We start from the raw sequence: 14,140 nt of genomic DNA on the forward strand, positions 1-14,140 counted from the left end.
AAAACTTTTAGACGTTGATGGACCTTTATTTTATTTATTTATTTGTATGTGGTGCTGAGAATTCAACTCAGTGCCTCACACGTGCGAGGCAAGCACTCTACCACTGAGCCTCCACCCCAGCCCCTGATTCTAACCTTTTTAACGTGACTATTAGGGAACTTAAAGTCACGTGGGTGGCTTGCACTATATTTTATTGGAAAGTGCTATTTTTTTTTTTTTTGGTCCCAGCGTAATCTCAGCAATGCTGAGGTAAGGGAGTGGCCACAATGTGAAAATAGGACCCAGATAAACTTGTTTACCACACCAACGTCTTTTGAGGAGTTTCTGGAAGGGGAGGATCAGGCAACTATTTCAGATCAGCCTTGCTGTGACTTGGACCACGTGAATCGGATATCAAAAGGCAGGGGTGGGTGGAGGGATAAACAGAATTGGAAAATGAAAACCAGACTACGATGTGATAAGGGGAATACATGCTAGTGTTCTGTAGCCCAGTGGGATGGCTCTAGTTTGTAAAAATTAACCCCTGGGGCACTTTACCACTAAGATATATCCCCAGCCCTTTTTTATTTTTTTATTTGAGACGGGGTCATGTTAAGTTGCTGAGGCTGTCCTCAAACTTGTGATCCTCCTGCCTCAGTCTCTGGAGCGGCTGGGATTACAGGTGTGCAGCACCATGTCGCCCCCCCCACCCTTTTTTTTTTTTTTTTTTTTAATAAAAAACTGGCTCCGTGGTAGAGCACTTGCCTAGCATGTGTGAGGCACTGGGTTCGATCCTCATCACCACATGTAAATAAATGAACAAAATAAAAGCCCATCAATGTCTAAATAAATAAATAAATAAAGCTGAAACACAGAAGTTTGAAGCCTTCCAGTACAAAGAAATGATTGATGTTTAAGGAGACAGGAGATGGAAATACTAATTACCTTGATTTGATCATTATCCATTGTATTCATGTATCACTCTGCACTGTGAGTAGGCACCGTTATTATTATGTGTTAATTTCAATAAAAGAGAGGAGAGGAGAGTGATCTCACAGGGCTGGACCATGGCGTAAGCCTGGAAGTTAAAGAACCAGTGATTTTTTTTATTTTTTATTTTTGCATTGGCCCCTGAAGACAGGTGCACCCACACCTCATCCCAAGAAGGGCCTGAGGGGTGAGGGGCCCAGGTGTGTCCCAGGGAGCTTAGGAGGTCCAGAAGCCAACCAGAGGCTCCACGTCAGGGTCTTGGGGGTTTGCTCACGCAGACCCTGTTAGACTGTGGCTGTGCTGCATGGGTCATCATAGGATGGGTCACATCGCCAATCCTGTGCAATGACTCCCCGTTGTGAGAACATGGAGCTACCCAGAGCAGCGGGCACGGTTTGTGTCCTGCCCACACCTTTTATTTATTTATTTTTGCTTCTGTGAGTCCGTCTCCAGCTCCTGTGACCTTGACCTTGTTCCTAACTACAGACATGATCTTCTCTAGGTGGCTCCCTATGGGCTATGGCAGCCCCGCCCATTCAGAGAACCAGAGGCCCCAGAGTAGATGTAGATGTGGGGAGATGTGGGGAGATGTGGGGAGACTCGGCCTCCCAGGTGGAACATCTCTCAGGTGCCCTTCAGGGCTGGGGCTGAGGCAGCACCTGAAGTCACACCTTGTTCGGCTTCTCCTTCCCTGTCCTACTCTCCCGATTCCCTTACTGGCTTCCCCTGGGGACACTCTTAAATAAACCACGTGTCTGCATCCCTGACTTTACTAGGGATATTGATCTTGACCCTGGGAGGTGGCCCTGTCACATGCAAACACAATATATGTGGGATTTCAGACGCTTGAGACAGCCTCGCCTAGAGCCTGGAGCTGGCGTGCGGACTAGCAGGGGCTTCAGGGCCAGACGGAGGGCCCCAGGTGGTCTGTGTCCCTCAGGGCCACATCTAGGAAGCCGCAAAGAACCTCACGCCCACAGCCACGTGATTTCCCCTCGGACTGTTCATTTATTGCTCTTTAGTCAGGCTCTTCGGCAAACACCTTTCCATCTCCACCACGACCTCTCTTCCAGAAAGTTGAACTTGTGCCCAGCTCAGCCCATCTTCACGACACCCCCTGCCATCTCACACTGAATATTTCAAAATCAAGTGATCAAAACAGGAACCTGGCTGGGTTTTGCAACACAGAAGTTCTGGGTGGACATTTCTAGAAAGGGGGGGGGCGGGGAAGAGCGCCGAGTCCACAGGGTACATCCACACCGAGGGGAGGCACACCGGGTGGGCAAGTGAGGTGGCCAGGACAGTGTCTGAGCCCCGGGGCTTCCAGAAACTTCAGAGATCACCGGCTTAGGATGGGGAGACCTTGAGGAAAAGCTACAAGACACACCGTCTGCACGTGGGGGTGCCCACTTCCCCTTCATGTAGACGAGATAAAAATAAAAGAAAGCCCACAAACCCACAGGAACCAAACGCACACACAGGACAGTCTCCAGACGCACACCCTCAGGGAGGCACTAGTGTTTTCACGACTGGGGTTGGAGAGAAGATCCAACAGGAGCCACTGTCCCCAGAGGGGGGACAACCGTTTCTGAGTCTCTGATCTGAGAGGTGGTACTGGCCCCGCTGGATGGGAAAGGGGCTTGTTTAAAGAAGACCCTCCCCATCCCAATTTCATGGAGTCAGTGACTTTTGGGAAGATTTGTGCCCTGAGTACTTCCTGAATAAAGAGGCATTTCTTTCTTTCTTTCTTTTTTTTTTTTTTTTTAGTGGTGGTGCTGGGGATTGAACCCAAGGGCCTTGTGCATGCGAAGCAAACACTCTACCCACTGAGCTATATCCCCAGCCGCAATAAAGTGGCATTTCTAAAAAGTGCAACATCGAAGGGTAAAGGCTGGCTGTTTATTACTTTTTAGATTTATTTTAAATTTTTTTAGGTCCTGGGGATTGAACTCAGGGGCACTCAACCACTGAACCACATCTCCAGCCTTATTTTGTATTTTATTTAGAGACAGGGTCTCACTGAGTTGCTGAGCGCCTTGCCATTGCCGAGGCTGGCTTTGAACTTGCGCTTCTCCTGCCTCAGCCTCCCCAGCTGCTGGGATTGCAGGTGGGCACCACCACGCCTGGCTTATTTTTAATTTTTTAAACTTTTACTTTTTGCAGTGCTGGGGATGGAACCCACAGTCTTGCACATGCTAGGCAAATGCTTTACCGCTGAGCTACATCCCCAGCTCAAGGCTGAGCATTCAAAGGTAGTTTCTTAGCCTTGGGGACTGACTGGTTCCGTGCCCAGTTTGCTATTCTCAGAGGCTGGCATGGTGCCCGAGCTCAGCAGCCATGCAACAAGTGCTCACTGAGTGGCCGAATGAAATGATCCAAAGTGAAAATCCTGTTCCCCCAAGAACACAGATTTATAACCTCTTCATTGGTTATAAAATAGTTCTTTTTTTTTTTTTAACCTTCAAAGTGAAATTATAATTTACTTGTGCTTCTGGTCCTAAAGGATTTTTTTTTTTTTAAAGCTGAAGTTAACTCTTTTCATTGGACTCAGGGAATTTATCTGGATGTGTCCGAATGAGAGCGTCTTTGGCAAACACACTGGTGAACTTCAACAGGAGGGTCGGTCCACCTCGAAGGCCAGCAGCTGTTTGGGCTGGAGGTGAGGCCAGGGTCCTTCCATGTTGGGTCTGAGGTCTAGGAGGAGGGGTGGTTGTTTCCCAGGCCCAGGGGAAGGTCTGAACGTGGCTGGAGGCAAAGAAGCTGGCATTTAGCGGCCAGTAGTGGGAAGGATGGGACGTGAGGTGGTGGCAGGAGCAGGGTCAGAGCCTGGCCATAGACTCGAGGACCAGGCAAGAGATGGTGGCTGGGGTTGATGGGGCATCTTTACATGCTGAACTCAGCCTCAGGGGGTGCTGGTCTCGGGGAGAGAGCTTCAAGCCCCTGGGGAGAAGCACATGGAGAAACCGCTCTGATGCCTTTGTTTCCAGGGAAAGTTCTGAGCTAAATTCCTGGGCCCTCGGGGAGCAGAGGGCTCGGGGTCTGCGTTGCAGAGAGAAAGCTAAGGGGGGCTGAGAGGCGGTAAGGAATGGATTGGAGGTGGCACCTGGAGACCCCCGGAAGGCGAATTTGAAATAACGGTGCAGTTCAAGGTGTGTCAGGGCCCAGGGTGCATTTCCATGTGTTCCACCTTGAACTTCAGGGCATGGCTGCTGGAAGACACTGTGATCCCAGAATCCCCTTCCCCTTTCCCTCATTCCAATTGCAAATAGAGAACTCTTGGGCCTGGTCTGGGGATGTGATTCTTTTTGTTCTTGGTTTGCTTTGTTTCCCGTGCCAGGGCTCTACAGAGAGTGGCCAAATGCCCGGCTGGTTTCAGGAGGGTCAGAGGTGAGCTCCCTGGGGTGGCTTCAGTGGACACGGAGGCCCTTCCCAGGGAGGACAAGGCACAGGTACCCCCAAATCCCACCCTGCTCCCCATAGGTCTCCCAGCGGGGCCACCCCGTCAGGTCAGGCAGGGGGAGGGCCCCTGGGGTGCGAGAGGCCTGGAGGACTCGGGGAAGCAGGGACGCTCCGGGGCTCCCTCAGGTCAGGGCACCATGTGCCACCACTTGAAGGCGAAGGGCTTCCTGCGGACGTTGGTGCCACAGTGGACCTCCCCCAGGAACTTGTGGTAGGCGGAAATGTCGTCGATGAAGGTGCAGGTGACTCCCAGGGGCTCCAGCAGGGCGCGCACGTGTGTCTCCAGACAGCACTCCTCCTCCACCTGGGGCCCAAACGGCTTGGGGATGCCCAGGTCCTTGTCCAGCACGATCATGTTCACCTACCGCAGGGTCAGTCTTTTAGTGGCTCTGGCTACAGCTCTGCCCTGACCCAAGCTCCCAGGACCCTTCCTTAATCCTATGAAGAAGGTACTAGAACCATCCCCTCTTGATAGATGGGGAAACTGAGGCCCAGAGGAGGCGAAGCAACTCATGAATGGCGAGGCTGAGGTGGAAAACCAGGCAACCCCTGCCTTGTGTGTATGTGTGTGCAAAGGCGTGCACACGTGTGAGTTCATGTGTGTTCACGTGGGTGAATGTGCACACATCGGAATGAACACATACGTCTTATACATGTGTGTGGATATGCACACACGTGGGTTTATACGTGCATTCGCGTGCACTTAAGCTCACGGGTGTGTGTGTGTGTGTGTGTGTGTGTGTGTGTGTGTTGATCTAATTGCTTCCTGCCTCATGGAGACTCCCCTCTCTGGTAACAAGGATCCCTTCTGTACATAGAGGCCTTTGTACCCGATGCAAAGCACTTCCTCTCTCACTACCCCGGCCAGGAAGCTAGGACAAGCCTATCCCCGCTAGGAGGGAATGGAGGACCTCAGAGAGGGCGAGTGCCTGGGGTGAGGTCACACAGCAGCTCACCCCGGACCAGGACGTGGGCCTCCTGATTGGATAGCTTCAATCGGGGCTCCTCCTGGATCTGGCTGCCTCCTACATGGTGTGGGGTGAGGGTCAGGTTCTGGGGGTCTCACCATATTTGGGAAGAATGCTCTGGCCTGGCGGTCCTCATCCATCTTGAACAGAGCGGGCAGGTCAATGATGTCCTGCTCCGTCAGCCCCAGCTCCTTCTTGAGGATGTCACGGTTCCAGTCCAGGCAGCGCTGGGTGGGGACAGCAGGAGAACACGCAGGTAAGGTGACACACACCTGTCACGTGCTCTGCAGCAGCAGGCCAGGGCCGTAGCACCCCAGAGAGACTTCCTGTGCTTAGCCGCCACCACATCTCCCAGGGTCCCTCCACAGGGCTCAGGGACAGTAGCAACTCGGAGGAAGGTTCCAGAAATAATCCCAGCAACTGTCACTTATGAGCATCTACCAGGAGCCAGACCCCATCTAAGTGCTCCTCATACAGTGTCTCCGTGGCCCCTCACGTCCCCCCCAGGAGGTGAGAGTGACACTCAGGAAGATTCTGCTGCGAGTGGACACTAACGGGTACAAGTACTGGCCCTGTCCCAAGCACTTCCCACAGATCGGCTCCTTCAGCTCCAACCCAGGAGGCAGACGCCACCATCGTCCCTTTTGTAGACACGAGGGAACCAAAGGCAGAGTCTCCTTCGTGAGCTGCCTGGGATCCTACTGCTACAAGCAGCAGATAATTTTCCCGCGGCCGGTGAGGCCTTGTGTAGATTTTACTGGGTGCTACATGGCTTCCCGGGTCCTCTCCAACCCTCTTCCCTGCTGCTGGGTGGATGGGCCCCACTCTGGTCTTCAGGGAACTCTAACTAGTTCTTGCCTCTGCCCCTTTGCCCCTCTGATGGGGTCAGGCAAAATCCAGGGTGTTCATCCAGGGCTACATTCCTAGCCCTTTTTTTTTTAAATTTTTTAAATTTTGAGACAGGGTCTCACCGAGTTGCTTAGGGCCTTTTTAAGTTGCTGCGGCTGGCCTTGAACTTGCAATCCTCCTGCCTCAGATTCCCAAGCTGCTGAGATTACAGGTGGGCACAACAATGCCTGGTTTCTGCTTTTTAATTCTTAAAAATGTGGTTCTTTAAAATTGCCCAATAAATACCCAATTCAAATAAATATGACTAATTTGTATTTCTTGATGCAATTTGAGACTTAGGAATTCAGAAGTGTGGGGGGGGGGGTCCATGCATAGTCTGAAGACCTCAGGGACCTTTGAGCTAAATCTCAGAGGTTGGCATGTGCTCCTAAAACCTTTTTTTTTTTTTTTTTCCTGGAGAGCAAGTTTTTGGTTTTGTGTTCTAAAGGGCACGGGCTCTCGTGTAGCTGAGACCTCGGCTCTTTGGCACTACTGGCCACCTTCCTTCCTTGGTCTCCTGTTTGCTTCCAGTCTCTGCTAGAAGGGACTTGGTGGCCCCTTACCCTCCATCTTCAGCTCAGTGCCTGCTGAGCCTCCTGGTGCTGACGCACTCTGGGTCCAAGCCCTGGGCCCCGCTCATTCTCTGCGGAAGCCCCCCGAGGTGCGCAGCTGGGAGCCTGGAAGCTCCCGGGGCCCTGCCCGTCCTCACCTGGAAGTACAGGTTCTCCTGCACCAGATTCTCGTTGGACAGGATCTTGTTGATGGTGATCCGCTTGCTGCTCATGCCGCCCAAGCCTGTGGGCCACGGAGGGCAGATGGTCAGGCCTCAGATACGGGGCGGGAGGGGGCTCTGTCTGAGCTAACTGCTGGACAGGAATGGAGGACAGGGCCAGGGCCGGGCTGGGGGCCGGAGCGGCCAGGCCAGGGGAAATCCGGGCCCTCTGCCTGGGGACAGCAGGACACACTCCTTTCTCTTGGGTCCCTCTTGTCACCTGAGCCAGGAGAGAAGCGGCAGCCCTGCTCTTTGTCTGGCCTTGGCAAGTGCTCTGCCACTGAGCTGCCCTCCAGCCCTTATTCTTTAATTTGAGACAGGGTCTCACGAAATTGTGGAGGCTGGCCTTGAATTTGCCATCCTCTTGCCTCAGCCTCCCAAGAGAGTCAACCCCTGGACTCTCCTCTGGCCTTGTGTCATTTAAAGCACCCACTGGGTGCTGAAGAGGCACTCTGTGCTGTTGAGGACAGTGAGAGGCAGTGGACAGCTCAGGGTCCACCCGGTCACAGCAAGGGAGACGAGAGGCCGGTGCTGTTCCCACCACGGTGCCTCCTACACCCAGGGTGGGCCAGATGCCCGGGGACACGGGGCTGGGCACAAGGGACAGGTGTCCATGTGTCCAGCCCCCGAGGGTCTCTCTGGGGCTCCCGTTTCCTAGTGTTTGCCCAGGCCCGTGGACACTCACCTTTGAACATGATGGCCTCCCCGTGGCCCTCCTTCTGCTTCTCCCGGAAGAGCTTGTAGCAGGCCGAGGTGCTGGCCATGAGCAACCGGAACTCCTGCGAGACATTCCCGTGGCTTAGGGTCAGCAGGAGCAGGTGGCCGAGGAGCAAGAGGGAGCCCTGGCCTGCACCGCAGCTCTCACCCCCCGTACTGGGCTGCAGGGGCCGCCCTGTGGGCTTGGTCTCAGAGGACAGTTTCTCACGCACCGTCCACTCTGACAGTATCACTGGGTCAAAGCTCAGGGTCAAAGATGGCCTTGGGGGGCTGGGGCTGGGGCTCAGGGGCAGAGCGCTCGCCTAGCATGTGTGAGGCACTGGGTTCGAGGCTCAGCACCACATAAAAAATAAAATAAAGTTATATATATTAAAAAAAAAGATGGCCTTGGACAGAGTGGAGGAACCTCTCCAAGTGCCACGAGGCCAGATCATTCGCACAGAACAGTCCAGGGCAGGAAGTGGCAGCCATTCCTTTCACGTCATAAGACAGAAGAACTTTCCCCAGACCCGAGGCCCACCCTGCATCCCCCTCTAGAGTGCTGTGGCCAGTTCAGTAGCCACTAGAGCTGTGGCTCATCTTGACTAGAGAGGTGCTATGGGAATAAAACACCAGATCGTGAAGATTTAGCATGAACAGAAAATGAAAAATGGCTAATAGATAATTCTTATATTAATTACATATTGAAATGCCAATATTTTGGGTTTCCTGGGTTAAAAACTTACCTGCCACAGCCACAACCCACACACCAGCTTCAGCCTACTTCCCTCTTCCTCCGTGCTGTTTCCCTCAGACCCTGCCCTTGGCTGGCAAGGGCCAGGAGTACTTGGGTCCTCTACGATCCTTTCCCGTCCAGTCTTGGGACTGGCTCACCTTGGTGCCTGGGACGGGGATGAAGGTCATGAACTCATCCACGTGGCCCACAGTCAGCCAGTCCGAGTAGAGCTCCACGGGCGCCTGCACCTGCTGGGCCTGCAGGAAGTCGCGCACCACCTTGGTCATCCGCCGCCCGCCGGACCTGGGTGGGAGTGCAGAGGGGGCACCCTCAGAAGGCGGCCCGCCTCGCCTGCTGCCCCAGAGCGCCTGCCCCTGGTGGCCGGCCTCTGGGACCCAGCTGGAGCCGGGGTGGTGTCCGGGACGAGGCGGGAGCCTGAGCCACAGGGTGAGACCCTGGTGCAGGCGGAGCCCAGGGGGAAAGGGGGGCGTCAGCCACAGCCGCCACCTGGGTGAGGGCAGAACTGCACCCTCAGCCCCCGAGGTGCCGGTGAGAACCCGGAGGCCAGCCTCGTGCTCAGGAGTCCGGCCTGGGCTGCCCGGGGGGCCGCGAAGTGGGACGGCTTCGAATCTGCCCTCGCCCACTGCTCCGTGGGACACTAGCTTCCGCTCACTTTATCTTTAATGGCTTCAAAAGACACCTCCTCCGGGAAGCCCTTCCTGACTTCCTGACTCCCGAGGCCTTCGTCTCCCCACACCCTCAGACGATGACCCGTGGTCCTTAGGGGGGTCTGGTCTGGCTCCTGCCTGGCCTCCTCCCGCCCTCCTGGGTCTGTGACTCTGGCCCTCTGCTCTCCCCACCCAGTGCCTCCTCCTCAGCCCCCCACCTCCCCTTGCTCCACAGAGCTGGCGCACCTGGGCCAGGAACCCCTCGCCATGCCACCCGCGACCATCTTCTAAGAGCCCACAGCTGGGCCTATGTGTCTCTAAGAAGCCCCCTCCACACCTCCAGAGGCTTAGGGATCCCTCCCTGGGCCCCCTCTCCCTCCTCCTCCTCCTCTTCTCGCGGTTCACCCTTTCTCTTTCCTCAGGGCCTATTTGCATGTCTGTGACCTTTTCTGTCTCCTTGAAGGCAGGGACAGGGACACTTGGTCCAGGACACTTGGCTGATGCCGAAACAGCTGCATTCTAGTGGATGAGTGACCCCTGAACGGAGGGAAAAGGAGGAGGGTGGGCAAATGGTCACTGCCTGTCCCACAGAGCAGAGCATCCGTGGAGCTCAGAGGGACTCGATGTCCAGACCTTGGCTGGTCTTGCACAGGCAGGTTCCTGGCAGCCCTTTTGCGAAGTGAGAACCCAAGTTGTCTCTCCCTAGCCACTGCCCTGATGGAGGAAAGAGTTTGCCTTTCCTGTGCTGGTGGGTTACAGGGCGGGGAGGGGGGCAGCGTGGACAGGCCAAGGAGCCAGTGACTCAGGCTTCTGGGGACAGGGCTGTCTTCTCGTGTCTCCTTCACGTACAGTCAGCCCTGAGGGTTCACTCTCTGACTGTGTCTCTCCCCTGGACCCCCCATTCCTTCCACCTGGTTTATAACCTCATCTTACACCCCCACCTTTGGGGAAGAGGATGATTATATCAGGTGCTAATTTAGGCTGAGACGAGAAGGCTCCCTTGTTTTCTTTCCAGGGATGTCTGCCTATTGACAGAGTCATGGCCGGGGACTCTCCCAGGCACCGACACCATGCAGGGGCCACCCAGGCCACCCCAAGCAGATCAGTGGCCTTCCTGCTCCCGCCCCCCCCCCACTGCCCTCCGTGTCTCTTACAGAGGAAAACTGCTGCCGATGAGGATCCGTCCAAGGGGGTAGGCCTTGCCGTTCACAGTCACCGGGGGGCTGACCTCCAGGTTCCCAAAGGAATCCAGGCTGGTGACAGACTCAAAGAGGGGCTCCCGGGTCACGTAGCCGAAATCTGGGCCCTGGGTAGAGGCGACACCTGCCGTAAGTCTCCTGCCGCCAGGCCTCAGCCCCACGGCTGCCTCAGATGCCGGCTCTTCTCCACACGAGGTCTGGCCTGGGGCCTCTAGCAGGGCCTCCCGGGGCATCTTGTTTCCACAGAGAGCAGGGGGTGCCGAGTGCGTGAGCGTGCCCACGTGCGTGCGTGGGAGTGAGGGTGCGCTGCTTCCCAAGCAGACCACAGTGGGGATCCCAGGATCGGTCCTCGGGGGGCTGTTAGGTTCCTGCACATCCCTCAATTTCCTGGGCCCTCAGTTTCCCCCTCTCTAGAAGAGGTATCCAGTAGGCGGCCTGAGGCAGGGGCCAGATTGGATCATTGTTCCCAGGGGTTCTCTATCCCCTTCCCAGTAAGAGAATTTTGCATCCTGGCTAGTGTCAGGGTCACATGACTTGCTTTAGCCAATGAAATATAAGCAGAAGGGACGCGTGCCAGCTGTGAGCAGAAGCCACAGGAGTCACTGTGTGTGTCCGTCCACCTTCTTCTTCATGGGCCGGCAGAATGGCATTTCTCAGACTAAGGCTGTGGCTCTAGGTTCTAGAATGAAATAGACGGAGGCTCTAGAATGAGGTGGGCCAAGCTCCAGAATGCTATAGAACAAGGGTGGCTGGGGCTCTAGAATGGAGTGGGTGGAGGCTCTAGGATGCTCTAGAATGAAGTCTTTGAATGCTCTAGAACACTCCAGGAAAATGGACCAGGCACAAGACTCTAGAATGAGGTGGGCTGAGGTTCTAGGATGAGGAAGGCATGAAGAAGCAGAGCCACAGATGACCAACTAGCTGTCAATAGGGAGCATGAGCAAGAAGCAAACCTCTGTTGTCAGCTACTGAGAGTCGGGGTTGCTTGTTACTGCACCTTAGCTGGTAAGAGCTGACTAATACATGCAGAATTGGCAGAAATGTAACATCCACACCATCCCCAACAATCACGCTTGGCCACTGGGCCCTGAGTAGCCTCAGAATGCTTCCTAGCACCAAGCGCCAATCAAAATATAATCCCATTGATCTCTTGAATTTTAAGGTTCCTTTCGTGATTTTTGGTAACGATGTAGGGATCTTGGTTGGGAACTGGCAGTGAGACTCTAGCTTGCCTTGACAAAAATCTCTTAAAAAAAAACAGAGTGGGAGGCTGTGGCTTGTCTTGGCTGCGCTGAGGGGCTCAAGGGACAGCCTGTGGCAGGGGTGGATGGCAGGAGTGTAGCGCTTTCTTGCCTGGGCCCCAGCTGGCAACGTGGTGCTGGCCGGAGGTGGCTGGAGGCCGCAGGTGAGCTTCCAGCATCTGCAGGGCCTAGCACGCAGCAGAGCCAGCCTGGGCTGGCCTCTGGGACGGTGCAGCCCGGGGCCTTGGGACACTGGAGGCAGGTGGAGGCCAGGGGAGAGCCCGGGCAGATCAAACCTCAACCCGTGGCCACCCTGCGGATGGCCATCTGACTTCACACCCTGCAGGGTTGGGGGTCTGTGGGCAGCATCCAGGGCTGAAAACCGCACAAACGGCGAGGACAGTACTGATGCCCCACACATGATGGTCACAGCAGCCCTGTGAGACCCGCCCAGTTCTCTCCCCACTTTACAGAGGAGTAACTGGGGCTCGGGGAGGTCAGCGGCTTGCCCAAGGTCCCATTTTTGGTAAGGGACCGCTGCGCACGGCCAGGTTCCTCTGGTATTTGACAGTGGGCCCACATCCTGGCCCTCTCCTCTCCCAGGAGGAGGGGACCCCACGAGTAGGTGTTCTTGGGGCGGGTGGGAGCCTGGCACGGGGCTGTGTTAAATAAAACCCGCCTCTGCCCCAGCTCGAGCCCTGACGAGCTCTGAGGTCAGAGCCAGGCTTTTTGACAGTCACGTGACTGTGTTTCTCTTCTGTGGAACTCCCTGTGCTCTAAGTTGCAGTGGGGGACGGCAGCAGGGGCCAGGCCTCTGCAACTAGGTCTGGCCCTGTCTCCCACAGTTCCAGTGGCCACTACCCCAGCTGACCCACATTGCAGATGAGAAAACAGGTCCCGGACAGTGGACCCGTGAGTCGGGGTGCCCGGCCCCTCCTGACCGCTCTGTCGTGGGAGGGTCCCGAGTGGCCACCCACAGCAGGCCGTGGATCTCACCAGGAGCTGCTTCACGGGGAAGTCCTTGAGGTTCCCATCGCGGGGGGAGTCCAGCACCACGGGGAAGCCTTTGTGGGGTGCCTCGATGTAGCCAAACTCAATTTCGTCCTGCGGGGACGGAGGAGAGCCGTCAGCGGAGCCCTGGGGAGGGCTCATCCGTCGGCCAGGGAGTGGGGAGGCTCTGGGAACAGAGGGGGTTTGCACACAGAGGGGCACAGAGCAAACAGGGTGACTGCCTCGTACCCGCCTCCTGGTCCCCGGGGGGGCTGAACCCCTGAGCCACATCCCCAGCCCTTTTTATGTTTTACTTTGAGAGAGGGTCTCACTAAGTTCCTCAGGGCCTCGCTAATTTTTTGCTGAGGCTGGTTTTGAACTTGGGATCCTCCTGCCCCAGCCTCCCAAGTCACTGGTATTACAGGTGTGCACCACTGCACCCAGCTTCAACCCTATTAAAAAAAAAAAGGCAACATCCTGAAATATTTTCCTTCAGGTTAGGCTGAAGACTGTCCTGTATCCATCGTTACCGATCGGCCTCATTCTTTTTAGTACCACTTAGACTTCACTGCGTGTTGTCACCCAGGCCCCATGGAGGGACACCTAGGTGGTGACACGGCCCTTGGCTACACAAGAAGCCACACTTAGCAAATTGACTTATCCATGCATGTCTGTGCCCGTGCGCAGGCAGAGCTGACCAGGTCCCCATACACAGCGGGACACTCAGCCAGCTCCTCTTGCCTGACCTGAGGCCACGTCCCTCCCAGCCCTGCCTGGGCTCCACACCTGGATCCAGCGGTCGCCGCGGTTCATGTACTGGAAGCAGACCTTCAGTTCGCAGTTGGTTTTCTCCACCAGGTTCTTCACCTCCTTCAGGAACAAGTAGTTGTCCTTCATGCTGAGAAGGTGGGGAAGAGGAGGCCAGGAGGAAGGGTGAGCGGGGAGTTAGACCTGGCACCTGTGGTCTGAGCTGGGCAGAGGAGACCATGTCTGTGTTCACGGTCACCTTTGTGCAGGCCCCTGGGGTCAAGGGTCATGCAAACCCACCTACTTTATACAATGTTCGTCAAGGTCATGGACAAAGAGAATGAGGAGGGGAACTCTCCCTCTCCTGCCCCCAAGTCCTACATCTCGGATCCCCAGATTGAAGGAGAGAGCGGTGCCCGGCCTGGAGCTGGGGCTGGCTCTAGGTTACACAGCTGGGAAGTGACGGAGCCAGGACCCGAACTCAGGTCTGCCTGACCCTGAAGCCAGCCTTGGTCCCTCTGCCCTGCCACCTCTTGGGGCCGCGGCCGCCCCTTACCAGCAAACAAACACCGACACGGGAGGCAGGATGTTGGGGGTCATGATCCACGGTGCAATCCGGAATGTCACGGTGTCCGTGAAGATGGGGGTCAGGGGGATCCCCTGGGTGGGGAGAGAAGTCTCATTAGGAGTCCGGGAAGTGGCTCAGTGGGAGAGCGCTTGCTGGCATGGCCGAGGCCCTGGGCTGCATCTCCAGCACCGCAAAAGAAAGCAGCATGTAACCGGGTGCTTCCCACCCCTGCCTTCCAA

The 14,140-nt window shown here is 55.7% G+C and overlaps 1 protein-coding gene across 1 annotated transcript in view; it reads right to left on the minus strand.

Moving 5' to 3' along the window:
• Positions 1-1,954: 1,954 nt before the first annotated feature.
• Positions 1,955-14,140, minus strand: part of Padi2 (peptidyl arginine deiminase 2) — a 39,203-nt gene continuing 27,017 nt past the window's right edge. The window contains exons 8-16 of the mRNA XM_026400823.2: positions 13,890-13,993; positions 13,373-13,484; positions 12,593-12,700; positions 10,311-10,462; positions 8,647-8,791; positions 7,742-7,835; positions 6,994-7,079; positions 5,495-5,623; positions 1,955-4,789 (exon numbers count right to left, since the gene is read on the minus strand). Coding sequence (XP_026256608.2) covers positions 4,556-4,789; positions 5,495-5,623; positions 6,994-7,079; positions 7,742-7,835; positions 8,647-8,791; positions 10,311-10,462; positions 12,593-12,700; positions 13,373-13,484; positions 13,890-13,993 — 1,164 coding nt within the window. The 3' untranslated portion in view covers positions 1,955-4,555. The remainder of the gene's footprint in view (positions 4,790-5,494; positions 5,624-6,993; positions 7,080-7,741; positions 7,836-8,646; positions 8,792-10,310; positions 10,463-12,592; positions 12,701-13,372; positions 13,485-13,889; positions 13,994-14,140) is intronic.

This window comes from Urocitellus parryii, chromosome 11 (genome assembly GCF_045843805.1).
Source record: "Urocitellus parryii isolate mUroPar1 chromosome 11, mUroPar1.hap1, whole genome shotgun sequence".
Taxonomy (NCBI): Eukaryota; Metazoa; Chordata; class Mammalia; order Rodentia; family Sciuridae; genus Urocitellus; species Urocitellus parryii.